Here is a 26,649-nt window from a genome sequence, read left to right on the forward strand (position 1 = left end):
AGCTGACTATAGAGAGAAAGCACTTTTATACTAATAGAAACAGAACAAAACGGGATCCTGAATTATAATTAAGCAGCCAGTTAGAATCATGAAAGTATAACAGCTGATGGAGTGGAACGTTAGCTACAGAGTTCTTGATCCGCTTTCTTCAGCTGGCTCCCAATATACTTCATTCTCTGTTGTCTTTGATCTCACTTCTTCTCATTCTCCTTTTCTGGATCACCTTCTTCTCCCCAACCTTTCAACATTGATTTTTCCCTTGGCCCAGACCTTGCTCTTCCTTTAGTTGTGCTTTTTTAGGATCTTGTTCAGTTCCCCTTATATCCTGATCAGTCCCCATTTCTATCTCCAGCCTGGCTCTCTTTCTTAAACTCCAGTCACGTAGCTCCAACTGGCCCCTTCCATCACCAGTAACAGATTTCTAAAATGTCCAAACTCTTCATCTCTCCTCCTTCCTAACATACACTTCCACGTGAGTTTCTGTTGAAGCTCCATCTTTTCAGTTATTTAGACCAAGAACCTTGCAGTCATTTTTAATTCCTCTTGTGCCTCTACTTCTAAACTGTCAGGAACTCCTTTTGACACAACCTTCAAATAGATCATCAATTCAACCGCCTCTCACTGCTCCACTGTTACCCTAAAGCCTCCTAATTTATTTTTCTGCTTCTATCTTCAGTCCCTATACTCTGTTCTCAACACAGTAGCCCAAACAACCATTTATTTATTTAGAGATGGTCTTACTCTGTCACCCAGGCTGGAGTGCAGTGGCACAATCACAGTCCCTTGCTGCCTTAAACTCCTGTGCTCAAGCCATCCTCCCGCCTTAGCCCTCCGAGTAGCTGGGACTACAGGTGTGCACCACCATGCCTGGCTACTCTTTTATCTTCTTGCAGAGAAAGGGTCTCACTAGGTTGCCCAGGTTGGCCTTGAACTCCTGGCCTCAAATGATCCTCCAGCCTAAGCTTCCCAAAGTGTTAGGATTATAGGCGTGAGCCAATATGCCTGGCCCCAAATGGTCCTTTGGAAACATACATCAGATGATGCCACTCCTCTGCTCCAAACTCTTCAGTAGCTCCCCATTTACCTGTGGGTAAAAGTCAAAATTCCTATTATGACCTATATGGCCCTGTGTGATTTGGCATCCCTGTGACTTCTCAAATCATGCATCATGCTGCTCCTCCCCCTAATCCATTCCTCTCCAACCACACTGGCCCCTCACAGTTTTTCAGACAATCCTGTTGTGTTTGCACTTGCTGTTTCCTCTGCCTAGAGTGCTCTTCCACCAGATACCACTGTCCCTCATTCCTTCCCCTCCAGGCTTGCCCAATGGCCCCTTTTTGATTAGGTCTAGCCTAAGCATTATAGTTAAAAGTGCAGCCCCCTTTCTTCTGCCATCTTCTTGGCATGCCTCATCCCGCTTAATCTTCTCTTTTTATATCTATTTATATTACAGATGCAAATATATTTTATAATTGATTTATGTATTAGGTTTTTCTGTTATATGGCTCCTCTACTGGAATATAAGCTCCACAAGGGCAAGTATTTTTGCCTTTTTTGCTCATGAATTCATCCCAAACACTGCAAAGAGTGCCTGGCACATAATTGTTTAATAAATGAAAGAAACCAAGTGAGGTGGATGAGAAAAATTTTGTATTTTCTGAGTGACTTTTATATGCCAGGCACTGTGCCAGGTGTTTTATTTGTTGATTATCTCACTGAAGACAGAAAGGTAAGAAAAGGGAAATTTAATTTATAGAATCTAAGTAAAGAAAGTAGAGAAGGTAGGGGATGGAAGGTTAGTCAAAATAGAATACTTAAAAAACGTGACTTGTTCCATGTATAGGGGGAGGTTATATCTTCCTTCTTGTTACAGAATTATGAGATAGGCCGGGTGCGGTGGCTTACACCTGTAATCCTAGCACTCTGGGAGGCCAGAGGCCGAGGCCGGCGGATTGCTTGAGGTCAGGAGTTTGAAACCAGCCTGAGCAATTAATTGGCCAACTAATATATATATATATATATATATATATATATATATATATATATATATATATGTGTGTGTGTGTGTGTGTGTGTGTGTGTGTGTGTGTGTGCGCGCGCGTGTGTGTGTGTGTAATTAGCTGGGCATGGTGGTGCATGCCTGTAGTCCCAGCTACTAGGGAGACTGAGGCAGCAGGATTGCTTGAGCCCAGAAGATTGAGGTTGCTGTGAGCTAGGCTGATGCCATGGCACTCACTCTAGCCTGGGCAACAAAAAAAAAGAATTATGAGATAGCTTTCATCTCTCTCAGCCCTACCATTTTAGGAATTTATACCATTTGTAGGCATGTAATTATTATAGCTGTTTTGTGATATGTCAGATAATAAGAGGGTGTGAGATTTTTGCTGCTCAAAAACGTCCAGTATCAAAAGAGGGGTTGAGAAATCCCCATATAGACCAGTCTTCTCGCTTCGGAGATGAACACATTGTGGACCAAACAAGTTGAGCAGCCCCAGATCTGGCTACTTTTCCAGGAGCCTCGTGCAGACAGAATTCTTCACACCAATAGTTAGAAAGAACCTGCAATCCACCTGCCGCTGGAAGGTCGCCACCTGCTGGCGGAAGGTGCACTCATGTTTGGCGCGACACAGCTGGAGGGCTTGCTGAAACGCAATTGTGCTAGAATGTCCCACCGCTAGAGTTTCTCATTCAGTAGTTTCCTCCACAGGGCCCAGGAATGTGCATTTCTGACATGTTCTCAGGTTACCCCGAGGGTGCTGGTGGGGAGACCCCACTTTGAGAACTACTGTTCTGACCCAGTCATCTATGTTTCCATCATCACCTTCTGCATGGATTCTGTGAAACATCCCTCCTGTTCTTACCCTGAGCTCGGTCTCTCCAGGATGTTTCTGGTTCTTTTTTATCACTGCTCAGGTTCAGGGTTGCCTGTGTTTTCGTTTGCGACACTTGGATACTGTCCTCCAGGTCTACTCTGCCACCTTTCTCTAAAGAAGCTAAATGTTTTGTAAGGTTAGGCAAAACGTTAAGGAGGACGGTCCATTGTGTCAGCCCACCCCCACATCATGTTATATACTTGAGCAAAGAAGTTAAGGATGATGTTTTGCTTTAGAATAACTTTCCTCCCAACCATTACTTCTAGCATAAGTGCTATAATATCAATATTCACTCTACCGTCTGCATATTATAACTGACGTAGTTAAAGGGAAAATCCAAAGTGACCTACCAATAAGAAGTTACTTTTACTGTAAAGTTAGTTGAAATAATTTGTCTGTCTTCTAATAGAAGATCAGCTTATTGATTTATTTTAGGATGGATTGATTCTTCTTCCCTTTCTCTTCTTCTTCATTAATACTGTTTCGTTTGGGTGTTTTAACTAGGATTATTCTAGCAGTTCTCGCTTTTGACAGTAGGACGGTATCTTTGTAAGGTTGATGATAAAGAGGAATGGTAAAGCTGTTTGCCACGAAGGCTGAATTGTGGACTGAAAATGAGCTTCTTATGTGAGAAGCAATGGTGACCCAAGAATAGCGTTGAGTTCCAGAGGGCAGTTTCTGTTCATTACATTGAACATATTTGCCTTTTCTTCTCTCTGATTGTAATTTCTGCCTTTTGCTTGTTATCTTTTTTTTTTTTTTTTTTGAGACAGAGTCTCGCTTTGTTGTCCAGGCTAGAGTGAGTACCATGGCGTCAGCCTAGCTCACAGCAACCTCAAACTCCTGGGCTCGAGCGATCCTTCTGCCTCAGCCTCCCGAGTAGCTGGGACTACAGGCATGTGCCACCATGCCCGGCTAATTTTTTATATATATATCAGTTGGCCAATTAATTTCTTTCTATTTATAGTAGAGACGGGGTCTTGCTCTTGCTCAGGCTGGTTTTGAACTCCTGACCTTGAGCAATCCGCCCGCCTCGGCCTCCCAAGAGCTAGGATTACAGGCGTGAGCCACCGCGCCCGGCCTGCTTGTTATCTTGATTAGCATGTTTTATTGTGAAAGGTGGATTGCTGTATTATGTTTGGTGGAAGAAGGATCGCAAATGCAGTGGATATTATTTTTGTGGGCTCATTGTTGGCAATGTCAGGGGAACCAATCGTTGAGAATCGGGAAATGAAGAAACTATGATGTTCCAAGATTTCATATTAAGATGTTGTTCCTCTCTTACTACAACTTACAGCAACGTTTACTTGGATCTGAAATCCATCTCAAACGAGCTGTGGAAATACAACCGCTATCGCTACATCATGACCTACCACGAGAAGCCCTGGCTTCCACCCCCTCTGATTCTCCTGAGCCACTTGAGCCTCCTTCTCCGCCGCCTGTGCCACCACCCAGCGCCCAGCGACCAAGAAGAGGGCGATGTGGGACTAAGTAAGTTCTTATTGGTGAGGCCAGAGGAAGAGAGTAAAAGGTGGAGATACAAGGCAGAGACACACTGGGGCATTGAAAATTAAATTCAGGGTACAGGATGGAAGGCTCTGGGAGTTAATTAAAATAGAAAATCACCTGGTGCCTGGGTGATATATATATTATATATATTATTATTATTATTATTTTTCTTTCTTTTTTTCATCAGCAAACAGTGAAAAAACCTGGGTCTTACTCACTGACCTCCTCATGTGGTCGTCAGGCTGTTGTAATGCCCTCTGCCAAGATTAACGGATACTTTGACAGAAAGTAATAGGTAGGAGGAGAATCTTTATTCAAATGCGCAAGGGCCTTATGTTACCTGGAAAGCCTGTGTTTTCTCTGCAGACCTGAGAACTCATCAGAATAACTCCTAGAGAATAGACATGTGACAAGTACTTTTTTTTCCTCTGTTGCGGAAGATGGAATTCGAATAGAAAGGAGTTATAGAAAGTCTTGCAGTCTCAGGGAATTAGAGAAGCAAGGTTTTGCTTAACTTATTAATCAGGATCATGGTTCTCTGGTTCTATAAGTGATTCTGAAATGGATGTTTGTTATTTTCAAGAACTTCAGCTCAGAAGCTAGGCGTGGTGATGTGCACCTGTTGTTCTTGCTACTCGGCAGGCTGAGGCAGGAGGATAGTGCGAGCCCAGGAATTCGAGGCTGTAGTACATTATGATTGAGCACATGACCAGCCACTGCACGCCAGCCTGGGGAACACAGTGAGTCAGGATGTGGAAATATGGATTCTCACTTTTTGTTCTTTTTTCCAAAGAACTTATTTCCAAAGTTCTTATTGCCAAATAAGCCCACATAATTTGATGTTTTACTAGTTCATCTTATTTAGCCAAATTTTGACTGCATGATGTCGCTATCATACTAATTGTTAAAAGAGAATATTGTTTATTGTGGTTTTACAGATCTTTTGCACTTTTTAATTTTTTTTTTTTTTGAGACAGAGTCTTGTTCTGTTTCCCAGGCTAGAGTGCCGTGGCATCAGCCCAGCTCACAGCAACCTCAAACTCCTGGGCTCAATCGATCCTCCTTCCTCAGCCTCCTGAGTAGCTGGGACTACAGGCATGCACCCTGGCTAATTTTTCTATTTTTAGTAAAAACGGGGTCTCACTCCTGCTCAGGCTGGTCTGGAACTCCTGACCTCAAGCGATCCTCCCTCCTTGGCCTCCCAGAGTGCTAGGATTACAGGCATGAGCCACGTCGCCTCGCCCTTTTGTAGTTTCTATCAAGCAATTCCACAATTGGTACCAGGCCCATTTCTACATAATTCAAAGATATGCTGGAAACTGGTGGCATAAATCCATAATCCTTTATCACAATTCCTAAATCCAATTTATCTCTGAAAACTGAAAGTCTTTTTTCTTCATGAATTGGAGAAAGACTCATTTGGCCAGAAGAGGCTCATGGGAACTGAGGTGAAGTCATTTAGTCTTTTTATCCCTTGTAGTGTGACTATTCATTGATTTTCTTGTGGAAAATAGTAATGTGTTTGATTTGAGGAATTGCCCTAGCCTTAAGTAGGGATTTCACTTCCTTTATGGTATATTACTATATTACTTTACTAAAAGTAGAAAAGAAAAAAATCTGAATTCTAAAATACTCCTGATTTCAGATGTTTCAGATGAGCTACAGTTGAATATTTATATGTTTAGGTGGGTCCATAGGTTACCCCCTGCAGTATGTTATGTTAGGGTTGACAGAGTGATATATTTTGTTTATGGTTGTTGGCTCTGTGAAGCCTTTTGTTCCCTCTTGAGTCCCTTTGAAGATTTCTTTTTCTTTTTCATTTCTTCTCTTCAAGAGATTCAGCCTTTATATGGAAGCCAAAGCACAACTGAAGTTAACTTGGAGGCTTATAATTATACCGTAAATTTCAGGCTTCTAATAGCGAGTTGTTCTAGGCATTGGCTACAGAACCTTTGCAACCTAACCGTAGAATGTGAACCACTTGACAGCTTCTGCAATTAACTAGGATTTTCCCAGATTTCCTAATATCGCATGAAAGAAAATCTCCTGGGCTCACCTGGGTCTGGGCTTATAGGATGATTTCATATAGAACTCAAGTAGAGAGAAGACATTTACACATGGGGCAGCAGTGCCACCTTGTGGACAATTATAGGAAAGCAGCCACACTGTAAGCTGCACCCTTCCATGGAATTGCTTTTTGTTTGTTTGATTTTTAGAGACAGGGTCTTGCTTTGTCGCCCAGGATGGAGTACAGCGGTGAGATGATAGCTCACTGCGGCCTCCAATTCCTGGGCTCAAGAGATCCTCCCGCCTCAGCCTCCTGACTAGCTGGGATTATGGATGTGAGCCACCGTGCCCTGCTGGAACTGCTGTTTAGATAGTTTGCTCTCAGGGACCCGCAGAAGGCTCACGTCATAAAGTTTCTTGCTCATAGGAGACTCTTTATGCAAACAGACATTATAGTTGGGTGCTGGTGGGAGAGGCTAGATTTTTTCAGCATTTGGAAGATCCTTCCACACTATATAAATCAGAAAACATGTGCGCTTGAGTTGTGAACACGTTTAATGGCGAACATTATTTTAGCCGTGTTTTTTGGTTTAAAATTAATATTTTCTTCTTCATTTTATTGGAAAATAACAGGCCAATTGTATTTTTAATAAATTCTGGAGAACTGTATTAGTTCTTTTTGTTTTCATTTGACTGAAACCATTCAAGAAAGAGAATTTTTCTGATTTTATCCTTTCAGCAGTATCATTTCATTTTTATATTTTCTAAGTATTAGAAACTTGCTTAAAAGATGATTTTGTTAGGTAAGAGTGAGAGCCAACATGGTAGACCAAATGTGAATGTTGAAGTTCGATGAAGAATTGTATCAGCCTCATAATATCACAAAATTATTTGTCTTTTTAAATTTTATATTATTTTTTGAGTCAAGTTCTTGCTTTGTTGCCTGGGCTAGAGTGCAATGGTGTGGTCATTGATCACTGCAATCTCAAACTCCTGGGCTCAAATGATCCTCCTTGTACAACCTCCTAAGTAGCTGAGACTATGCCTGGCTAATTTTTAAAAATTTTTTGTAGAGATGAGGTCTCGCTCTGTTGCTCAGGCTGGTCTCAAACTCCTGGCCTCAAGCAATCTTCTTGCCTTGGCCTCCTACAGTGCTAAGATCAAAGGTGTGAGCCACTGTACCTGACTAGATGTGTCTTTTAATGACTCATTATGTATGATATAATTATCATAATTATAATTATGTCAGGGAATGTTACAACCTTGATTAGCCATTGACCGGTAATGACTATGTATCTTTTTTTGATAGAAGAACTTAGTGTATACAAACTCAGTATAACAAGGTAAAACTTTCTGATACTGGCCGGGCGCGGTGGCTCATGCCTGTAATCCTAGCACTCTGGGAGGCCGAGGCGGGCGGATTGCTCGAGGTTAGGAGTTCGAAACCACCCTGAGCAAGAGCGAGACCCCGTCTCTACTATAAATAGAAAGAAATTAATTGGCCAACTACTACATATAGAAAAAATTAGCCGGGCATGGTGGTGCATGCCTGTAGTCCCAGCTACTCGGGAGACTGAGGCAGGAGGATTGCTTGAGCCCAGGAGTTTGAGGTTGCTGTGAGCTAGGCCGACACCACGGCACTCACTCTAGCCTGGGCAACAAAGCAAGACTGTGTCTCAAAAAACAAAACAAAACAAAAAAAAAAACTTTCTGATACTTAGGGGGATTAATGTCAATAGACCTTACCTTCTTCTACCCTTGATTTTAACCTATAGGTGCTTATTGTCATTTTGGTAGCTAAAAGAGTTGGCAGAGAGAAAAAACCAAAGATAATAAGATCCTTTCCCAGCCGGGCACAGTGGCTCACGCCTGTAATCCTAGCACTCTGGGAGGCCGAGACAGGCAGATTGCTCGAGGTCAGGAGTTCGAGACCACCCTGAGCAAGACCCTGTCTCTACTAAAAATAGAAAGAAATTAATTGGCCAACTAAAAATATATATACAAAAAATGAACTGGGCATGGTGATGCATGCCTGTAGTCCCAGCTACTCGGGAGGCTGAGGCAGCAGGATCGCTTGAGCCCAGGAGTTTGAGGTTGCTGTGAGCTAGGCTGACGCCACGGCACTCACTCTAACCTGGGCAACAAAATGAGACTCTGTCTCAAAAAAAAAAAAAAATTCTAAAAAAAAAGATCCTTTCCCTATTTGTATATAAATACGGTGAATTTTTGTTAATGTGTGAAAACATTCTAACCTATGAAAATATTGAAGAGAAATGATTCTATACATGAGTCATTTTCAAAGAATAGGTAGGAGAGACTCAGACTGGGGTTTCCAGGTTTTTCTATGTAATGTTTCTCCATTAGTGTTACTGCATGACAAGGCAGCAAACTTTTATCACACCTGCTATAATTTATCGCTTTCAACACAAGTGGAAGAAGCTCATGCTGTGTGCCAGGTTCCTATTTTGGGAGAGTAATGATTCTCTTTATGCACCACACTTATTTCTACAGAACTCTACCTGAGCACAGAAGATCTGAAAAAACTCCATGATTTTGAAGAGCAGTGTGTGGAGAAATACTTCCATGAGAAGACGGAAAATCTGAACTGCAGTTGTGAGGCACGAGTCCGAGTGACATCAGAAAGGTGGGTGACAGCTGTATATATCTTTCCCATTCCCAAACTGCTACCAAAACCTGATTCTACTAGAATGTCTAAAAGAGGAGAAAGACCCACTTTCAAATCCCAGAGGTTCGGTTTCTCAAAAATTGGAAGCGTGTAGTAACATATAATACTCATATAACCAATGCTTATTTATGGAGCATCTACTGCGTTCCAGGCATTCTTGCAGTTATGATAGTAAGGATAAATGGTGAATAAAAGACTAGAGGCCCTGTCTTCAGAGGACTTGTGTTCTAACATGTGTGTGTGTAGGTGGTGAGGGAAATAAAGGAAGTAGGGAACAAAAAGTAAGCAAGGAAACACATACAAATATGTAATTTAATATCAGGTGGTAAGAGAGCTATGAAGAAAAGTAAAGTAGTTTAAGAGAATAGGAAATGATGGTGGTGTGAGACCCGGAAGAGTTGGGGGTTGGGTTGGACTGTCTGGTGCAGGAAGGTGGCTCTGAGGCGTTTGGGAGGAGAGGACTGAAGGAAGTGAGGGGAGGGGCCAGGCAGGGACGTGAGTGGAACAGCGCACCAGAGTAGTGGAGGAGGAACAGCACCTGCAAACCCCCTGAGGCAGCCCGCTGTGTCCGGCAGCAGCGGGGAGGCCCTGGACAGAGGTAGAGCCCAGTGTGCTAGTTGGATAAGGAGTCTCTGGGCACCTGACTTAGCGACTGTCGTGTAGTGGAGTTGGTGGCAGCTTCGCTGAAGTCAGTGAAGAGAGAATAGACATGGAGACAGCAATTGCAATTGGCTTTTGGGGGCAGTTTTACCAGGCAGAGAAGTGAGATGGGAAGTGGGGACATGGTGAGGTTCTTGCCTTTTGTTTTGCTTCATGTGGAAATAGCAAAATACAGTTGTATGGCCCCAGAGATGACCCGTCAGCAGGGGAGAAACTGCAGAAGCAGGAGAGAGGAGGCTGTTTGCCGGGGGAGGTGCTGGAGGGGCAGGTTCATGGAGGAGGGCCTTGGGCTTCCCCCCCACGCAGGGGAACAGGAGAGCGTGCGGTCGGGGTACGAGAGGAGGCAGACACAGTGGTGGGCGCACAGTTCTTGAGGCAAAGCCCTCCACCGGGAGCGCCTGTGGGTGTGTGTGATTTGAGGGCAGGAGGGTGGGGTAGGGAGGGCAGTCAGAGGTTTGAGGAAAGAGGAGATGTGTTGGAGAACGTGAACGTATTAAGAGACTATAATGGGACAGAAGCTATCACGGATGGATGCATTGCTAACTGGGCACATGGATCGTGTTAAAATATGCAAGACTATATGGGATGATATGCATTTTTTTTAAACACAGAATTGCTCTTGTAAGTGGAAGCAAATTGACAGAAGTTAAATGTGTTCCTTCATTTTTGAATATAGATGGAACTGACTATAAAATGTTATACCTTATTATGCAAGTATTTTTTCCCCAATGTCCAACTATCAGATAGATAGGTGTGAATCCTTAAATATGGTTTTATTTATTTAAAACTGAGTCACATTAAGAGCTTCCTAAATGGTTCACTATGGGCATAAGTCATATTTATGTAAGTCTGGACTTTTCTATTGATACCATATCCATGCAAATACGTGTTTATGTGGGTGATTAAACTTCAGATCAGATTTAATAGTGAGAAAAAATTGAATATCAAACTGAATTTGATATTCAAAATTGAATAGCATAGATTTGTGAGTCCATAAAATCCTATTTTACCTAAATAATATCTTTAGGTCACAGCTATATGACTTCTCTTTCTGTTTCCCTCTTCCACACAGTCTGCCCCCTTACAGCTGTGCTCACTGAGTCTGTGGGCCAGCTTGGTTCTCAATTTTGTGTGAAGCATACACCCACATTAGGAGGTTACAGAGCTGAGATAAAGTCCTGCTGCAGCCGCTTACTAGCTATTGTACTTGGGCAAATTTCCTGAACCTCTTTGGGCTTTAGTGTACTTATCTATAAAATGGACATGAAAACAGATCTACCCCTAGGCCAGGCGTGGTGGCTCACGCCTTTAATCTTAGCACTCTGGGAGGCCGAGGCGGGCTAATCGCTCAAGGTCAGGAGTTCGAGACCAGCCTGAGCAAGAGCGAGACCTCGTCTCTACTATAAATAGAAAGAAATTAATTGCCTAACTAAAAATATATATATAAAAAATTAGCCGGGCATGGTGGTGCATACCTGTAGTCCCAGCTTCTTGGGAGGCTGAGGCAGAAGGATCACTTGAGCCCAGGAGTTTGAGGTTGCTGTGAGCTAAGCTGACACCATGGCACTCTAGCCCAGGCAACAGAAGGGAGACTGTCTCAAAAAAAAAAAAAAAAAAGAAAGAAGACAGACCTACCTCTTAGAGTTGTGAAGATGAATGAGATAATATAGATGACCCATGTGGCAGTGTGCTAATAGAAAGGGTGCAATGAAAGTTATCTATTATTTTGCAAAAATAGACTCCAAAAATTTGTGAGTATAATTTCTCTTTAAACACAGATCTCCTTCCCAACCTTAAGAAAAGGGAAATAAATAGATAAGTTGGGGTTGGTTGAAATAGCCTACTCTCTTCCCCCAAGATTATGAACTAGGACAAGTTCATGGAGAGCTCCTTACTTTAAACTATAAAGTGAGGAAGGCTTTTAGAGGGCCAGTGATATGGACAGATTTACCTTCAGTGGTAATGTGGATTTGGTGTCAGAACCGGAGCCAGGGAGATCCCTTGAGAGAATGGTGCAGCCCGTGGTGAGTCCTCCAGCCTAGTCCAGGTTAGTGGTGTTGGGAGTGAAAGGAAGGGATGAACGAGACATATGGAGAAAGGACAATTCATGAGTCGTGTTAGGGATTAGATGTGAGCCGAGGGAGGGGATAGAGTCCAGGATGACTGTAGCAGGGGTAATCAAGCTTTGAAAGAAGGTGCCATCCAGATAAAGAATGTATAAAAGGTATGGGAAGAAAGCAGTGTAGATTTCTTGAGCTGAAGGTTCTTGTGGCACATTTAGCTGGAGATGTCCAGGAGTCTTGGGATGCATGAATCTGAAGACCTGGATGAGGAGATCATCTGCCTATGGGAAGAGTCAATTGTAGGAGTCATCTGCCCATTGTAGGAAACTAAAATATGGCAGAGGAAGGGATTGTGCCCATCAAGCAAGTAGAGTGAGGAAACTGGGTGGGCTGAGGGTTGAACCCTAGGAGGTGCCAACTTCTGTACAGTGGGCAGAGAAAGAGGAACTCATGGAAGAGAGAAGCAGGAACTGGGCAGAGGAGTATAAGGAGAACAAAAAGAAGGTGGTACCAGAAGCCAAGTGACACAGAGGAGAAATTTGGGAACCAGACATTTACAAACAAATAATTAAATGGTAATAAAATCCTAAAAACATTAATTATCATATCTCGTTATATTTTTCTTAGATTCCTTTCTTGGGATTTGAGTAGAGGATTAGAAGGTAGATGGGTATGTAGCTCCTGAAAACTATGGATACTTCCAAGGAGTTTAATGAAGCTCTAATTCAACTGCAAAATACAGCCAATTTTCTCTCCTGATAGAACTATCTCAATGGCAGTTTTTTTTTTTTTTTTTGAGACAGAATCTTGCTTTGTTGTCCCATGTAGAGTGCAGTGGCATCATTGTAGCTCACAGCAACCTCAAACTCCTGGGTTCAAGCCATCCTCCTGCCTCAGTCTCCCAAGTAGCTGGGACTACAGGCTCATGCCATGACGCCCAGCTAATTTTTCTATTTTTAGTAGAAGCAGGGTCTTGCTCTTGCTCAGGCTGGTCTTGGACTCCTGAGATCAAGTGATCCTCTTTCCTCGGCCTCCCAGAGTGCTAGGATTACAGGTGTGAGCCACTGTGCTTGGCCAGTGGTGCTGTTTTTATACTGTCATACTTGTCGATGTCATTTCTGGGGAGCTCATAAATGAGGTGTGAGGGGGGGGTAAATATTTCCTAACGTAACTGAGCAATAGTTTGAAGAGGGAGGAAAAAGAGATCAGAAAGATATTTGTATGTTTGCTTACCTCTAAAGAAGAGATTGCTTACATCCTTCTAGATTTTTTTTTTTTAAATTTCAGCATATTACAGGGGTACAAATGTTTAGGTTACATATATTGCCTTTGCCCCAGCCAAGTCAGAGCTTCAAGCATGTCCATCCCCCAGACCATGCACACCACACCCATTAGGTGTGAATATACCAATCCCCTACTCCCCCACCACCTACCTGACACCTGGTGAATGTTACTCCTTCTAGAATTAAGTGAGTTGTGCAAGTGGGAAAAAGAGTGTGGTAAGGCTGTTTTATACCTTGCTTTCTTTCTCTACTTGCAACCCTAGTTTCTTTTTTGACCCTAGTAGTGTCAGCCAGCTTTTCCTTCTCTGTGTTCCTTGAAGTAAAATGTTTTCATTTATATTTTTCACACTGAGCATGTTTGAATGCATTCTATTTGGGAAATGCTGTGGTTTTTAAAAATGCACTTGCTTTAACATAATGTGCATTGTAACTCGACAGTGGAGAGTTGCAGCTTGAGCAGGCCTCATTGTTTGACTGTGAAACGTTACTGAGGAATGTCTGTGAGCATCTCTCTGCACGGGAAATGTGGGTGAAGTGCGTTTAGTACTTCATGGGACTCTAGGAGCCCCCAAAAGAAACTTCGCCTAGATCCCAGCTGAACTGCTGAGAGGTCCTGGAATGCGGTGCTTCATGCCATTGAACGTGGAGTCAGACTGCTCGTGTTTGATGCCCGACTCGGTCCCTGGCCAGCCACGTGACTGGCTATGTGACCCAACCTCTTTCCCATGAAAGGGATACAAGTAATGCCTCCTTATAGGGTTGTTAAATAAAATCGCACATGCAGAGCCTTTGTAAAACGCCTGGCACGTAGTGAGCACCCAGTGAACATTCTGATTTTCATGATGATTATAATTATACTTGCTATTATCTCGTTTTGAAGTATCTTGTCCAAAGGCCTCCAATAAAACAATTACCATTCTTGTCTTTCCTTTATGCTCATACTCTGCACAGAGGGAACTAAAATTATAAGAATTTATTTTGTGTGTCAGAATGACGAAAAGGCTAGATTAAATTAATGTATTTGGGGGGGTCTAGGAATATAATTAAAGTATGCTTCACAGGACATTGAGCTTTAGAAAAATAAGTACCCGTAAAAGCAAGAGGGCCCAATTTGAAGGTGACCAGGTTACTTGTCTAACAGGTTTCTATTGAAGCGTGTTACCTGTTGCTGTGAATAGTTGCTGGTTGCTATTGTATCCATTCGATGTGACTGCTGCTAATGGAACTTAATGAGTCTCCATTACTGCTGTTCAGACTGTACTGTTTTTGAATTAGATGAAACAGTGCACTGGATGGAAAGGCTCTAATTAAGCATATTTGGAAGGGAATATACATATATTTTGTGCTCTTTCCCACATCATCCTTGCCAATTCTAATTTTGCAGATTCCAGAAGGTCAGAAAGCATTTGTTAAGCCTCTATTGAGTTATAGAAGTTGAGTTCTATAGCAGAAGCAAGAAAGAGAGGGCTCTAACCCACATGGAATAGAATAAAAATGGAAAATACCACCTTCTTTTTTTTTTTTTTTAATTCCTATTTACAAAGCTCTCAGTAAGAAGAAGTGGAAGTTCTTTCAGTCCCTATGCTTTGAGGTGTATTCTAGAGATGGGAAGTCTAACACTATTTTGGGAAGTATTTGTTACAACTGAGTGTTAACCTCTTCGTGGTATAATCAGTGCTTTTCTCTGCTCCCAAATAAGACTGGAGATACTTTTTTATTTCTGTAGTGGTCATGTCAGCCATGCACCTGTTGGTTAGATTCCCTGTCTTGCTGGTTAGTACTTTAATCCTGTTTATTAAAGAGTTTCCTTATTGAGAAATTGGAATTGTATTTCCTTCCCCCAAATAGAAGAACAAAACAGAGGAAAAAAAGAAAGAAAAAACAGTATCATAAGACAGAGCTCACTGAAAATTTTGGCTTTTTTCCTATTTAGTCCTCTATATATTTTCAGTTAAAACGATACAAGTTTGTATTTTTCCCCCCTTACACATCAAAAACCTTTTCTCCAAATAATTGCATATACTTCATAAATATATTTTAACTTTTATTATATCTTTACTTACAATTTTTTTCTTTTGAGACAGAGTCTTGCTCTGTTGCCCGGACTAGAGTGCCATGGCATCAGCCTAGCTCACAGCAACCTCAAACTCCTGGGCTCAAGCGATCCTCCTGCCTCAGCCTCCTGAGTAGCTGGGACTACAGGCATGCGCCACCATGCCCAGCTAATTTTTTCTATTTTTGGTAGAGACGGGGTCTCGCTCTTGATCAGGCTGGTCTCGAACTCCTGACCTCAAGCTATCCTCCCGCCTAGACACCCCAGAGTGCTAGGATTACAGGTGTGACCCACCGCGCCTGGTGGCTACTTACGAAATTTTTGTATCAAATTTAAGTTTAAAAACGTATAACGCATTGCATGACAGACATCCACAGAAAATAACTATCAACAATGTCTGTGTAATATTCTATCTCATAATGTAACAAATATCTGTCTGCTTTAGCATGGTGAAATGACAGCCTCTTTATAAGTGTGGTGTCACAATATGGCATGCTTGCCACCATTGAGTTGTTTTACTCCCTTTTTTTTTTTAAAACAAATATTACAATATAGAAGAACTCATTATCTCCTTAATTGTCACCTCTGATTACCTAGTGAGATTGACTGTTTTAGTTTTTCCATGTCTTTTGTATTGTATCTTTGTGAACTATCTGTTCATGTCCCTAGGAGTCTTTGTAATGTTTTTCCTCGATACTTCGTAAAAGCTTTTGATTTATTAAAGGATATCAGTGCCTCATCAAATTTGTTAGAATACTAATTTTCCAATTCATTTTTGTTTTAACATTTTGCATTATATTTTCACATACAAGTTATGCACTCAAATCTGATATATGTTGTAATTTATTCAATTGATCATTAAGCTTAGCTAACTGTGTTAGTTTCCTAGGGCTGCTTTAGCAAAATACCAAAAACTGTGTATCTTAGAATAACAGCAATTTATTGTCTCACACTTCTGACAGCTAGAACTCCAAAATCTAAGTGTTGGCAGGGCCATGCTTTCTCTGATGTCTCTGGGGAAGAATCCTTTCTTGCTTCTTCTAGCTTCTGGTGTTCTGGCAAGCCTTGGCATTCCTTATCTTGTAGATAGATGGTTAACGTATCCCCATGTGTCTTCACTTTGTCATCCCTCTGTGCATGTCTGTGTCAAAATTTCTCCTTGTGATAAGGACACCAGCCATATTGGATAGGGTCTAGCCTAATGACTGTATTTTAACTTGATTACCTCTTTAAAGACCTGATTTCCAAATAAGATCACATTCTGGAGTTTTGGGGTTAAATCTTCAACATATCTTTTTTGGGGTACACAAAACAAAACATCCCCCTATAGAGATATTTACGCAGATTATACAGATAAATATTAACCAACACTTTCTTCTTTCACTCTCTACATTTCTCTAAATAAAATTGGTACGTTCAATTCCACTTATAATTTATTTTAAAAATTTTAAATTTAATTATGGGTACCTAATAGTTGTAATTTATTTTTGCACTTGCATAAACGAAGATGTGTTTTGTTGGTTATACCTGAATCAATAGCTGATATCATAATCTTGGGTTAAAGTATTCAAAGTCATTTTAAAAATTTGTTCCAGGCTGAATATAGGTCCTTTGAAATAGATTCTGTTTGGAATTTGGGAAGCCTATTTGAAGTGTAGAGTTGTAGTTTTTTTTTTTTTTAAGACCAATAATTTTTTTTTCTTAATTACATATTTGATCATTAATTCTGTTCCTGTCATTCTAGTTTCTTCCTCAGGATCTCCTTTTCCCATCAAAATAGTAAACTGTTTGCCAGTAGGAGGTATTCAAGTGTTTGTCGTGTAAATAAATAAATATATTAATGAATAGAAATGGGGTGATTGATCAGATGATTGAAGTAATAAATAGCAGGAAGCTGGAAATGTGGTTTGGAAATATTAGAAGGAAACAAAGGGCTAGCAATGTAGATTGGTAATTTTTCCTCTTTGGGGCAATAGTGGGAGTTATAGGAGTGGGGGAGATCACCTGGGCTGAGAATCTATATTAGAGAGAGAAGGCAGAAGACAGGCCTAACTCAGGGAAGCAGCCCAGTCTGAGGATCTGCCTAAGGATAGAAGCAGGACAGGAGAGAGCCAGGCAAATCCCCACCGACTTAATGTGTTCATTGCTTTTCTTCCTCCCTTCACCATTAGGGTTACAGAGATGTACTTCCAGATGAAAGAAATGAATGAAAAAGTGTCTTTTATAAAGGACTCCTTAATGTCTTTGGACAGCCAGGTGGGGCACCTGCAGGACCTCTCCGCCCTGACTGTGGATACCCTAAAAGTCCTTTCTGCTGTTGACACCTTGCAAGAAGATGAGGCTCTCCTGGCCAACAGAAAACATTCTACTTGCAGAAAACTCCCCCACAGCTGGAGCAATATCATCTGTGCAGAGGTTCTAGGCAGCATGGAGATGTCTGGGAAGAAGAAATACCAGTATTACAGCATGCCCCCTTCTTTGCTGAGGAGCCTGGCCAGAGGCCAGCACCCCCTGAGGGTGCAGAGGGGGGCGCTTCCTGAGATTACATGTAGTCAGAGAGAGGCATCGAATGTAAGAGGTGACCAGGAAGAGCAAGAAACAGAAAACAGGAGGGTTGCTCTTGGGGTGTCTCCTAACAGACAAGCACATTCAAAGTATGGCCAATTTCTCCCAGTCCCTTCTAGTCTAAAGCAAGTTCCTTTTCCTGTAGAAACTGTTTTGCCTCTGTCCAGACCACCTGTGGAAGGAGGTACAGGTGTGCTGGTGGCTGAACAGGTCATGCACAGCGAGGTTCCTGTTCACCTGACTTGGCAGACCCCCAGTGTCGCAGGCCAGGTGTCAGTGGCTGAGTCGGTGGAGCAGCACCAGCCGATCGCTCAGATACCAGACAAGCCAAGCACGGAGGAGCGAGCTCTTCCCGCTTTGTGTTGCACCCCTGCACCCCTGACAGCGACTTCCCTTCCTTCCCAAATCAAGAGCATGCGCACTGGAGGCGGATATGTGAATTGGGCGTTTTCAGAAGGCGATGAAACCGGTGTGTTTAGCATCAAGAAAAAATGGCAAACCTGCTTGCCCTCCGCTTGCAACAGCGACCTCACTCAGAGTGAACGGTGCCAGTCTCAGAGCCAGCGCAGCTCCCTGTCTGATAATTCTTCAACAAGATTGGTCCCTAGTAGCGAGTGCTCAAAGGTGGGACCGTGGCTCCAGCTAAACACACCCTTTTGGATCAGTTCTCTCCACGGAGACAGGCCTTTCACTAGGAGCCATAGCTTTAGATTCCACAAGGAGGAGAAATTGGTGAAGAGCTCTAAGATGAAAAGTAAGGGGCAAATCTTTTTTTAAAAGCCAGTATTAAATCCTTTGCATTGCTACCTTTTTTTAAAAAGAATCTGTGACTCTTAACTATGTTCAAATTCTTTCCATTCTCTCAGTTTTTTCTGTAAAACAAAATGGGCCTCCCACACTGTTAAACTTTCTCATGTAGACTATTTCCCTTACAGATCTTTCAAGATCCTCAGAAATAGGGCAGTCAGCTTGGAGCACAGCAAAGATGCTAGCCAAAGACAGGAGATTGTCAAAGAAAAGGAAGCACACACAAGGACTACAGGTGCCAGTAAGTGTCTTTTAAGTTTTGGGCAAATTAATGGATTAATGAATTATGGAGGGAATGGGTTGGTTATCACGAGATTGGATCTGTTACAAAAGCCAGTGGCCTATCTTGGCTTCATTTCTCTTTATTATAAACTGCCACCTACATAAAATAGTATTTTACAGGAAGGAGTGAAGATATAAATTTGAATCATTAGAATGGATATACTGCCATTTATTTACTTGCTCACATGCTGAAGGACATTTGGATTGTTTTCAGTTTTTGAATATTCCAGAAAAAACTGTTATGAACACTTGTGTACAAATCTTTTCTTATGGATCTATGCTTTAATTTCTCTTTGGTAAATACTTAGAAGCAGAATGTCAGAGTTGTGGGGTAAGTCGTTTTATAATTTCTGAAGAAACTTCCAGACTGCTTTCCAAAGTGTAACATTTTCTATGCCCACCAATAGTCTGAGCTGTTCAGCTGTTCCACATTTTCTCCAGCTTAGCCTGTTTTGTGTTGCTATAACAGAATACCTGAGAACGGATAATTAATAAAGAAAAGAGATTTATTAATATTTCTTAAAGTTCTGGATGCTGGGGCTACATCTGGTGAGAGCTTTCTTGGTGGTGGGGACTCTCTACAGAGTCCCGGGGTGGTGCGAGGTGTCACATGGCAAGGGAGCTCATGAAAGACAGCCAGGCTAGCTTTTGTAACAGACTTTCTCTCCTGATAACTAACCTACTCCTTCAATAACCCATTAATCCATGCACCTCTTAAAGGCCCACCTCTTTTTTTTTTTTTCTTTAAATAATTTTTAAAACAATTTTTTCTTTTTTTTAATTTTTATTTCTTAATTTTCCTTTTCTTCTTTTGTTACCTGCAGAACCTTTTATGTACTCAAGGTCCACCTCTTATTACGGTTACACTGGGGTTTAAGTTTCAGCTTTGGTTTTGGAGAGGACAAACATTCAAACCATAGGACTCACCAATCCAGTGTTCTCAGTCTTTTTAATTTTAGTCATATTAGTGGATGTGTAGTGGCATCTCATGGTGGTTTCCTTTGCATTTCTGTAGTGACTAATGCTGCGAGGCATCTTTCTTGTGTTTGTTTGCCATCTGTACAGCCACGCATCACTGAACGACGGGGATGCTTTCTGAGAAATGCTTTTTTGTCATTGTGTGAACATTGTAAGAGTGTACTTACAGAGACCTAGGTGGTATAGCCTACTGCACACCTAGGCTATGTGTTATAGCCTACTGCTCCTAGGCTACAGACCTAGACAGAAGCAGCACTCCCCAACCGTCTTGGCACCGGGGACTGGTTTCATGGAAGACAATTTTTCCAGGGACCAGGGCTGTGGGGATGGTTTCAGGATGAGTCAAGTGCATTACATTGATTGTGCAGCCAACCCTCTCTGCTAATGATAATCTGTATTTGCAGCTGCTCCTCGGCGCTAGCATCACCACCTCAGCTCCACCCCTTATCCATCAAGCATTAGATTCTCATAGGAGCATGCAACCCAGATCCCTCCCGTGCACAGTTTACAGTAGGGTTGGAGCTCCTATGAGAATCTAATGCTGCCGCTGATCTGACAGGAGGCGGTGATGCAAATGATGGGGAGTGGCTGTAAATACAGATGGAGCTTTGCTTGCTGGCCTGCCACTCACCTCCTGCTGTGCAGCTCGGTTCCTAACAGGCCACAGAGCTGTGTGGTGGAGGTTGGGGACTGCAGCTGCACAGCACAATTGCTGTACCAAACACTGTAGGCCGATATAACACAATGGCAAGTATTTGTGTATATAAACATAGAAAAAGTATGGTAAAAATACTGTATAAAAGATAAAAAAAAATGATACTCCTGTATAGGGCACTTAAATTATGAATGGAGCTTGCAGGTCTGGAAGTTGCTCAGGGTGAGTCAGTGAGTGAGTGGTGAGTGAATGTGAAGGCCTAGGACATTACTGTACACTACTGTAGACTTTATAAACACTGTACATATAGGTTACACTAAATTTATACAAAATAAAGTAATTATACTACAATATTTTGACAGCTACAACATCACTAGGTGATAGGAAATTTTCAGCTCTGTTATAATCCTATGGGACCACCACTGTATATGTGGTCTGTCATTGACTTAAACATTGTTATGTGGCGCATGACTGTATCATTTTTAGTGACAAATCTGTTCAGATATTTTGCTCATTTAAAAAATTGGGTTGTTGCCTTTTTATAAAGTTGTAAGAGTTTTTTTATATATTCTAGATAGAAGTCCTTTGTTGGATAGATGTTTTTGTAAGTATTTTCTCTCAGTGGCTTGCCTTTTCATTGTCATAAATTGCCTTTGAAGCACATAAATTTTTTATTTTGATGAAGTCAAAAATTTTTTTCTTTTATAGACTATGCTTTTGTATCACATTTAAATATTTTTTTGCCAAAACCAAGGTCACTAAGATTTTCTCTTATGTTTTCTTCTAGAAGTTTTATAGTTTTAGTTCTTACATTTAGATAGATCTAGAATCCATTTTGAGATAATTTTTGTATATGGTGGTAGGTAAAAGCTGAGCTTCCTTTCTTTCTCCTTCCTTTCATCCCTCTCTCTTTCTTGAATATGAATACCAAAATTTTCTATTGTTTTTTGGTAAAAAGATATTCCTTTCCTATTGAGTTGCCTTGACATCTTTCTCAAAAATTAACTGTGTAGATCTATAACACATATGGATCAATTTCTGTGTGTCTATCATTATGCCAATATTATGCTATCTTGAATACAATAACTTTATAATAAGTCTTGATATCATATATTGCCGGTCCAAATTGTTTTTTTCTTTTTCAAGAAGTTGTATAGCTATTTTACATTCTTTGCATTTATTTCCATATAAATTCAGAATCAGCTTGTGAATTTTTATATAGAAGCTTGCTGGGAGTGAATGGAATTGCCATAAACGTATATGTCAATTTGGGGAAAGTTGACATCTTAACAATAGTGAGTCTTCTAAATCATGAACATGATATATCTCTCTATTTAGATCTTCTTTAATTTCTCAGTCATGTTTTATAGTTTGCAGTGTACAAGTCTTAAAAATTTTTTATGAAGTGTATTTCTGCGTATTTCATAGTTTCAAATCTTATAACTGTCATCATTTAACAGTTTGAATTCCTGATTATTTGTTTGTGATATACAGAAATATATTTGATATTGGTCTTGTATTCTGTAACCTTGCTAAAAGTACTTGTTTAAGTAGGTTTTTTTGTAGCTTCTTTAGACTTTTCCAAATAAATGATCATGCTGTCTAGAAATATAGTTTTACTTCTCCCTTTCCAATATGGATGTGTTTTATTTCTTTTTCTTTTCTGATTGCACTGGCTAAAACCTCTAGTACAATATTGAATAGAGGTGGTAAAAGTAGATTTTCTTTCCTTGCATCTGCTTTTGGGGGAAAGCATTTAGTCTTTTACTACTAAGTATGATGTTAGCTGTATGTTTTTATGTAGATGCCCTTTATCAGGTTGAAAAACTTTTCTTTTATTCCTAGTTGTCAGAGAATTTTTGTCACTACTGGATGACAGCATTTGTCAAATGCTTTTCTGTACTTAGATGATTAGATGGCTCTCCTTTTGATTGTGTTAATATGATGAATTGAGTTAACTGATTTTGTTATGTTAGAATTAATGTTTAGAATTTTAAATCAACTTTCCTGAGATGAACCCCACTTGGCTATAATGTATTTTTTTTTTATATATTGCATCCATTTTGCTCAAATTTTGGTAAGATGTTTTTGCATCTGTATTCTTGAGGGATATTTGTTTTTAGTTCACTTTTACTGTAATATCTTTGTATGGTTTTAGTATTAGGGTGATTCTGGGTTTGATAAGTTGGGAAGTATTGCCACTTCTTCAATTTTCTAGGTGAATTTGTAAGGAATTGGTATTATTTCAATCTGAAATATATTCAGTAGCATTGAACAATGAAACCATCTTTGTGGGAAACATTTTAACTACAAATCAATTTCTGAAATAGATATAGGGTTAGTCATGTTATTTAATTCTTCTTGAATGAGCTTTGTTTATTTGTGTATTCCGAGGAACTTATTTAAGTTGTTGAATTTATTGGCATAATGTTCTTTATATAGTCTCTTATTATCTTTTTATAGTCTGTGAGATCTGTAGTGTCATCACTTCTTTCATCCCTGACATTTTAAATTTGTGTTTTCTCTCTTTGTTACATGATTGGTCTGGCTGCAAGTTTGTCTATTTTATTGATCTTCTCAAAGAACCAGCTTTTGGTTTCACTGATGTTTCTCTGATTTCTATTTCATTGATTTCTGCTCTTATCTTTATTATTTTCTTTATTCTATTTACTTTGGCTTTAACTTGCTCTTCTCTTTCTAGTTTGTTAAGGTAGAAACTTTGCTCATTGATTTGAGGCTTTCTTTTCTGATATAGGCATTTAGTGCTATAAAATTCCCTGTAGGCACTGTTTTAGCTCTATCTGACAAATTTTGGTATGCTGTTTTTGTTTTCATTTAGTGAATCTTTTTATATATCATTAGAAAGCCTTAGACCTGAATTAGCAATTCTATAAGAATTCACCTTTCATGGTCTTAATGCCCTGCTTCACTTTTCCATTTTACACTTATTTTTCCAAATAATAATCTGGATACATTTTAGAAAATACTTCAGCCCTATTTTTAGAATGAGAAACAGAAGTGAAGAGACAAATATTGAGACAATTATGTAAAACTACCTTGTAGGGGAGAGATTTAGCTCAATAAGGAAGGCTATTCTTTCAGAGAAAATGCCATGACTTGCTGGAATCCCATGAAATATGGATTTAAGTAGATTTATTTTTGGAATAGTTCAGATGGCTAGAGTTCAACTAGAAATTGCAACTGAGCTCAGGTACTCAACTTGCATTTGTTTATTGCTTTATAGTTAACCATTTATCCCATTTGTTCCATACCTGAGAAGTACATAGGGCCGCCATATTATTGGCTATCTTTTATTCTAGTGATGAAGGGGATGGAGGTTAGAGTTAGGTTACATTAACCTAACTTGATTTACCCAAGTTCACATAACTTCTAGGTGACAGAGTTAGAGTTTCAACACCAGTTCTTTGGCTCCAAGCCTTATGATTTTTTGCTCCATAACAGTGGTTCTCAAAATATGATCTCCTATCAGCAGCATGAACATTACTTGGGAACTTAGTAGAGATTCAGATTCTCCCTTCTTCTAGACTTACTGCATCAGAAATACTGGGGGTGAGATCCAGTGATCTGTGATTTACCCCAGCACCCCAGCCCTGATGCACACTCAAGTTTGAGAACCCCTTCTCTACACTCTGGTTCTTAACCACAACTGCAAAGAGAAATCACACGGGTGCTTGTGTCTTGCCAGCCTGAGTATCAAAACTTCTCAGGTGATTCTAATAATGCAGCCAGTGTTAGCAACCACGCTCGTCACTGTGGTGCCTCTATTAATGTGACTCAGAATGCTTTTGGATTCATGTTACTGTGTTCTAACAAGTGTGTTTCTCTCCAGATCATAACAATCAATGCCTGCTGTCAAAGTGATCAATCAAATCCAGAGCAAGGAGAAAATAATATCTCAGAAGAGGAGGAGTGCAACAGAAACTGGCTTACGGGATCCAAATTTAGTCAGATAAGTATGTAACATTCTACAGTCCTAGATCCCAAAAACGCTTGTGGAGTTTTCTCAGGGTAAACTTTTTAGACCATTAAAAAACTCCTGGTCTTTCAGGTGGAAATGAGGGAAAGGGGTGGTGGCAACACTCTCTTGGGAAAACAGCTCTTTTCTCTTTTTAATTTCTAGGAACACAATTTGATTTGTTTAAAGAAATCCAGAAAAGAGAAGTTAAGATTTAGATTCTCTTATACTCAAACCTGTTGTACTTGACTCAAGAGTTTTTCCCAGAGGGCATTCATATAGCCTGGTTTACAGGGTAGCGGGGGATTGTCTAATGTTATAAATTCTTAAAGTACATGTGATATTGCTATGGACCCTTACACAGAATTCAGTGGTTTGAGTTAAAGTTCATTATTTAATACTGGCTATCTGTAGTGTTTATTCGGTGGGTAAGTACCCTTTAAGCTTACTAATGGTGTTTGTAGAGGAGAGAGGACAGATGAACCAGCTGGAATGAAGGCCATCAGCTAGGTGTGGAATGTACAATAAGTCGGAACAGGTAGCATGAGGGCAGAGTATGAACAGAAATGACAGCAATGATCAAAACTTTAAAATTCTTGCATTAGAGCAATTTATGAATTTATAAACAGAAAGACTATGTGATTAAGATATCATAAAGATTTAAAATAATTTAAAATACTAAACTTAAGGGTACAAAGTAGAAATTGCATTAAAATTTATGCTACCATGTTTCTTCAAAATCCTGCTTCTTATGGTCAGTGATTCTCAACTAAGGAGTGATTTTGTACCCCACCTTGCCTTCCTGTGGGACATTTGGCAATCTAGAGGTATTTTTGGTTGTCACAACTAAAGTGGGCAGGAAGTGCTCTTGGCATCTAGTGGGTAGACCCAGAAATGTTGCTAAACGTCCTACAGTGTGTGGGTCAGCCCCCATGACAAGGAATTATCTAACTCAAAATGTCAATGCTAAGATGGGGAAATTCTGATTTATATCTAAGAAGTGCTCAATTGTCTACTAAATCACTGAGAATCAAGTAGACTCTAAGCTGAAAGAGACATTAGTAATTAAACTATTTAGAATACTCTCAATTTATAGATATGGCTTGAGAGCTTAGTTGTCTTGCCTTAAATCACACAGTTTACTAGAAACAATAAATTTGAGTAAATCAGGCCGGGAATGGTAGCTCATGCCTGTACTCCTAGCACTCTGGGAGGCCGAGGCAGGCAGATTGCTCGAGGTCAGGAGTTCGAAACCAGCCTGAGCAGGAGCGAGACCCCATCTCTACTATAAATAGAAAGAAATTAATTGGCCAACTAATATATATAGAAAAAATTAGCTGGGCATGGGGGTACATGCCTGTAGTACCAGCTACTCAGGAGGCTGAGGCAGTAGGATTGCTTGAGTCCAGGAGTTTGAGATTGCTATGATCTAGGCTGATCCCATGGTACTCACTCTAGCCTGGGCAACACAGTGAAACTCTGTCTCAAAAAAAAAAAAAAAAAAATCGAGTAGATCAAATCTCTCACCTAACGACATGATTCTATGACCAATTATAAATATATTCATTTTATTTATAAATGTCATGTATTTATGTTATATATAGATCTCATGCATTCTATTTTTTAATAAATAGTATAATCCTTATTTATGTAATTATATATCATTCTTACTTACATTATGTAAGTTTTTTCCAATGAATTTCAAACAGAGAAAGATGCAAGTGGCAAGAGGTTTCTGGGAAAGAACCTCACGAAGTCAGATGAGCAGAGGGGGAGGTGAGCCTGGGGAACTAGACTGAGTGCCCGGCCAATCAGAGTGGGTAATGAGACCCATTGTCTTTCTTGAACCACATCCAGGGTTGAGAAGCTCATTTTTCGGAAACATGTTTGAGTTAAGAATTAATTTTAGGCCGGGCGCTGTGGCTCACGCCTGTAATCCTAGCTCTTGGGAGGCCGAGGCGGGCGGATTGCTCAAGGTCAGGAGTTCAAAACCAGCCTGAGCAAGAGCGAGACCCCGTCTCTACTATAAACAGAAAGAAATTAATTGGCCAACTGATATATATATATAAAAAAAATTAGCCGGGCATAGTGGCACATGCCTGTAGTCCCAGCTACTCGGGAGGCTGAGGCAGAAGGATCACTCGAGCCCAGGAGTTTGAGGTTGCTGTGAGCTAGGCTGACGCCACGGCACTCACTCTAGCCTGGACAACAAAGTGAGACTCTGTCTCAAAAAAAAAAAAAAAAAAAAAAAA

General features: G+C 40.5%; 1 protein-coding gene across 1 annotated transcript in view; it reads left to right on the forward strand.

Moving 5' to 3' along the window:
* TRPM6 (transient receptor potential cation channel subfamily M member 6) overlaps window positions 1-26,649 on the forward strand; it is a 162,915-nt gene that overhangs the window by 103,547 nt on the left and 32,719 nt on the right. The window contains exons 24-28 of the mRNA XM_012759807.3: window positions 4,171-4,364; window positions 8,901-9,033; window positions 17,306-18,453; window positions 18,635-18,747; window positions 24,272-24,395. Of these exons, the coding sequence (XP_012615261.2) occupies window positions 4,171-4,364; window positions 8,901-9,033; window positions 17,306-18,453; window positions 18,635-18,747; window positions 24,272-24,395 (1,712 nt within the window). The remainder of the gene's footprint in view (window positions 1-4,170; window positions 4,365-8,900; window positions 9,034-17,305; window positions 18,454-18,634; window positions 18,748-24,271; window positions 24,396-26,649) is intronic.

Source organism: Microcebus murinus, chromosome 12, assembly GCF_040939455.1.
Source record: "Microcebus murinus isolate Inina chromosome 12, M.murinus_Inina_mat1.0, whole genome shotgun sequence".
NCBI classification, from domain to species: domain Eukaryota; kingdom Metazoa; phylum Chordata; class Mammalia; order Primates; family Cheirogaleidae; genus Microcebus; species Microcebus murinus.